This window comes from Trachymyrmex cornetzi, unplaced genomic scaffold (assembly GCF_001594075.2).
Source record: "Trachymyrmex cornetzi isolate Tcor2-1 unplaced genomic scaffold, Tcor1.1 scaffold156, whole genome shotgun sequence".
Lineage (NCBI taxonomy): Eukaryota > Metazoa > Arthropoda > Insecta > Hymenoptera > Formicidae > Trachymyrmex > Trachymyrmex cornetzi.
The window spans coordinates 1,863,871-1,868,976 of record NW_017296157.1 but is presented as its reverse complement, the minus strand read 5'-3'; the positions used below and the strand labels follow the sequence as shown (position 1 = coordinate 1,868,976).

At 32.0% G+C, this 5,106-nt stretch overlaps 1 protein-coding gene across 1 annotated transcript in view; it reads left to right on the top strand.

Annotated features, from left to right (window-relative positions):
* LOC108758400 (zinc finger protein 569) overlaps window positions 1–3,788 on the top strand; it is a 9,973-nt gene extending 6,185 nt beyond the window's left edge. Inside the window, exon 5 of the mRNA XM_018503352.1 lies at window positions 3,713–3,788. Within this exon, the coding sequence (XP_018358854.1) occupies window positions 3,713–3,739 (27 nt within the window). The 3' untranslated portion in view covers window positions 3,740–3,788. The remainder of the gene's footprint in view (window positions 1–3,712) is intronic.
* The last annotated feature ends 1,318 nt before the right edge of the window (window positions 3,789–5,106 follow it).

The window sequence follows — 5,106 nt, the reverse complement described above, 5'->3', positions numbered from 1 at the left end:
AAGAAGAGAGAGAGAGAGAGAGAGAGAGAGTAGTAGTAGTAGTAGTAGTAAAAGTAAATAATATAAAAGTAAGAAAATGTCAAAATTTTAATTTGTAATATTATAAAAATTGCTTAAAATTCTTAATATGTTTATAAAAATTGCTTTAAGAGAAGAGAGAAGATTTATAATATTATAAATCTCTCTCTCTCTCTCTCTCTCTCTCTCTCTTAAATCTCTGGTGTGACGACCAAATTTTAACGAAGTCACTGTTTTATCGATTAAGTGCACACGATTTACAAAATATGTACATTATGATTTATGAACATCAACAGTCAACACATATGAATACACACTAGACCAATGCATACAAATGCACAAATTAAATTAATAGTGACTTCAAGAATAAATCTAGTACAAGTAAAATTTCTACATGAGCCTTCACGATTGTTAATGCGTAAAATATGTATTCAAAAGGCGATAAGATAATTCTTGCACGAATAATTGGAATGCATTTATAAAATGAAATTAACTGCAACAATTACAGTTAACTTCATTTGATAAGTATATTTTAATTGTTTATGCAAAAATTATCTTGTCATTTTGTGAATAATTTATATAATTTACGTATTAACAACTGTAGAGATTCTATGGCCGGTATTCATAGTCGATTCCTGTATTTAAGATTGTCTTAAGTACAATCTTAAGATGTTACGAACCAATCAGAGGACCGTATTAGTATCTTAAGATATTACTTAAGACAATCTTGAAATAAGAACGGACCGGCCTAGATATTTACTTGTATTGCAAATGCACATATTTTCAAGTACTATTATACTTGAATTTCTTGACTCGATTTCTCTTTTTTTAATATAAAAAGCATAGTATTGTTCTTTTACGTAACTCCTATATAGAATCAAACTTATTTTATAGGCTTTCAATAAATCTAATTATAAGCTCAGAAATGGCAAGTATAGTAACGTCGTTACTCTTTCTATTACTTTTTATAATAATAATAATAATAATGACGATCCGAAAGTTGTCTGCATTACCGACTAATCATAATTTTTGTATAACAATTACTTTTTTCCTCTTTTACAGATTCGAAAATTCTTTCCAAGTATACTAAAGTAAACATTAATACGTGTCTGTGAGGCGGAATTTATTTCGAGAACGACAAAAAATTTTTTAATTTAAATCTTAAGAAAAATTTTTTATCGTTTTCGGTATAAACTCCACTTCACAGATACGTATTAATGCGTATACTTCAATCCTGGAAAAGGATTTTCAAATCTGTAAAAGAGGAAAAAAGTAAGTCCTATCAAAACACGTAATTTCGTTTTAGAGAGAGAGAGGAGAAATATTTTTTTACACTTTGAATTTTAATTCCATAAATTTAGTATTGTTCATTTAAATAATATGAATCCTGCCTCACGCTTATTTTCCATCTACAAGCTGTAAAATTTTTATAACAAGCAAATGTTAACCTCAAGTGACAGTTGTATGTTGCCAGAAAAAGTAAATTTAAAAATTTTTTTCCGATTTTCTCGTGAAATTTGTTTTCGGAGTGATTTCTTTTTGTGTGTTCTTTAATTCTGTAAAAAAATTTTATAATCCGTGGAGCCAATTCGGAGATTTCTGCTATAACGTAATCGTGGTAAAACAGGACGATTTAGAAGCCTCTAAGCATCATCGTCATCATTACGCGTTATTTACTGAAAAAAGTAATTCATTACTTGTACATGATTGCGTTACTTTATTCATTACGAGTAACTAATAAAAGTAATTTGTTCTAAATATAAGGAGTTTTGCAGTAACAAGGAACTTTTCTAACTCTGATATTATCGTCATAAAAAATTCGTAACGTCATTATCAAATCGTTATTATAACAAAGTATCGATAAAAAGTAACACGTATTTGCTATCCCTGCTTAAGCTTTAAATCTTAAGCTGTAAGAAATTGATCAATCATACCCTAATAACACACTTTATCCAAGATACATCCTAAGGATGTCCTTAGGATGTTCAAAGGACATACGGACGTCCTTTGGACGTCGTCAAGACGTCCCCTGGAGGTCTGTGTTCTTAGGGTAGTTGATTATTGTTTTATATTTCAAGGAAGTAACCACTTAATGTAATCGTGGGACAGAGTCTTTGAAATCATTATAAAATTCATACGAAATCTCTATGTACAATCCAATAATTACATATATAACCACGAGAAATTATTGTATAATATTAAATAAAATCATATATTTTATCAAATGACTTCATAGTGAAAAAAAGTATTTGTAATCAGATGAAATCATATGAAATCATGTAATCCGTGGGACAATATTTCAACTAATGGTTACCCCCTCGTTACATTTAACCGTAATTCGTAAATTTTTTACAATTTAAGATTTTAAAGCTTAGGCAATAGTCCACGCTTCAGTACAAAGATCCGATAGTCGTAACTGAGTCGTGAAACGTAAATCATATATAGCGTTTTTGACCCGAGCGGATTTGTTCCCATTTGGGTTGGATGTTCTATTATTGTTTGACGTTACATATTTCACCCATAAGAGAGCGTACAACGTCATTAATCCAACCTAGGGTGGTGCAAATCCGCTTGGGTCGAATAGGTTAATAATAAATGCACAATGTTTTGGTACCTACAACTACGACTTACGTTCCACGACTCAGTTATGGTCGTCTTTGACGTTAAAGGGTCCTCTACATAGAAGTCGTAGACGGTCGTGGAGTCTTAAGTCGTAGGAAACTGACCAATTCCAATCGAGTATTCTCTTTATATTTGATTGTGATTGGTTGGTTTCCTACGACTTAAGACTCCACGACTATCTACGACTTCTATGTAGAGGACCCTTTATACTTAGGCCCTTATTGTAGAAAGCCTATTATACGTACAATTAAATGTAAAACTTTTATATAAAGTAAATGTCATAAGTCGATTCAAAAGAAGTCAATAACAAAACTGTCATTTTCCATTTTTTCTTTCGTTTTTGATATGAAATCGTTCGGTTTCGTTATTGTTTACCTTTTAATTATAGAAGATTTTTAAATCTGTAAAGGGCAATAGCGCGTTGAAAATAATTGCATTCGAGTGGTAAAACAGACGACACTTAGCATCGCTGCATTGACTTAAATCCTGAAAATAAACTAAGCCTTAAGAAATTGACCAATCATAGTAAAATATTCTTCTCATATTTGATTGTGATTGATCAGTTTCTTAATTGGCTTAAAACTTGCTTATTGTGGGACTTAAGCATGCGTGCGGTGTGTATGTACCATTTTGTATAAGTAAAGAGATATTTCGCGAAAATTATTCCATGAAATTTAATTATTCATGAGAATACGCAATCAGAGATTATACTAAGTAAGAAAAAAACTGTTTATTCGATTAATTAATTTAGTTCGTCTTTATTTCTTTCGATGAATATATTATATTTAACTTAAATATATACATTCTCCAACGAAAGAAGTAAAGGCAAAATAATTTAGTCAAATAAACAGTTACATTAAATGAACCATATTTTTTTAATATAAAAATTGAAATCTTAAACACTTTAGACTATTTCTTTTTATTCTAATATAGCATTCTTTCGAACTTTTTCTTTGATAGAACGAATTCATTCTTTTCTAAAACAGTAAAAACTATTCAAAATATTTCAAAAGCGATTTCTAATTATTCGCATTAGCGATTGTGTGTTGAATTATTCGCCTATTTTTCGCAGGATCAAGTGCGAGTGATAGAGGTTTAGGGGACTGTAAAGAAGACTAAAACGACCGCGAATAAAATGAACGAATGGATGAGCGAACGAATGGCGATAGCGTCCTTTGAGATGCCGCGGATGCTCTCGTGAAACGTGCGCAGAATGAGCTTGATTTTTACAAACGAAAGGAACGTCCAGAAGTCATCGGCAGCGCGTAAGGGACACCTGGGAGAAGAGAAACCCGCCCCCAGTGCCTGGGGCCCAAAAGGTGCCGACGACGGCAACCCGCTGCGGAACAATCGCGCCGACATTCACGGGTCGCCCACTGTCAACGGGGACCACTTCAAACGTAGCCGGTCTCAATGTGTTTATTTGGCCAACGTCAAATTTACTCGTGGAAAAGGGGAGCTCGAATCGATACGCGCCGCACCGCTACGGACATACACGGCGGCATTTCGCCGTCCTGTTTCTCTATCGCTCGAGAAGACAGTTTCGATCGTTTTGTATCGCGGAGAATTCGTTTCGCAGTCACGGGGCGTGGCTCGTGTAACCCCGTTGTAAGCTCTTGACTTTCGTCCTGCTTAAGTTCAGCACGGGCGTAATCCGATTGCTGTCGATCCGTGCGAAGAGAATAAGAATTGGAAAGTGGAACAAGTGCGAATTTTTATCTCTTGTATACTATCGCGTAGATTTGATCTATAAATTGAATACGTATTCAATTTATTTTATTCCGTAACATTCTTCAATTTTTTTCTTATTAATTATATTAACATAATAGATTAGTTATATTAGTATTAGATTTCTAATTAGAGAGTTATATTAGATTTTATGTTTCAATTTACTCGAACTTATATCAATTGGCAAATGAAAATGTCAGAGAAGTTCGTACATCAACATAAATGAATATTCGTTGTTCTGGATCGACAAAAAAAAAATGGAACTGATAGCTCGTGAAATGAAAATATTTTAGATTGTGACATGAATTAGTAATAAGTTAGTTTCTATGAATTATATAGAATTTAGAGAACTTATATTTTTATTACTATTTTGTAACTATAAATAAAAATAAATGAATAGAAAATTACAAAGGGTGTCCCATCATTAACGATAAATATTTTAAAGCCTTAATGGGTGAAGTTGACCAATAGCCAATTTGTACGACTAAGGTAAAACTGGTTAAGACTTCTGTGATTACCGACCATTAACTCTTTAATTATTCCATATAGATCAGGAATCGAAAATTGGCCTGGTAAATTAAGTATCAAAGTTTTCAAATTGTGTATATAATGTACGAACTTCTTTCATTAAAAATGTTCTATACATATTTACATATTTCTTAGATTTAAAATCTATAATTAGATATGTGTGTAATCGTAGCTATTTAAAATTATTTGAACACATATATACATATATAT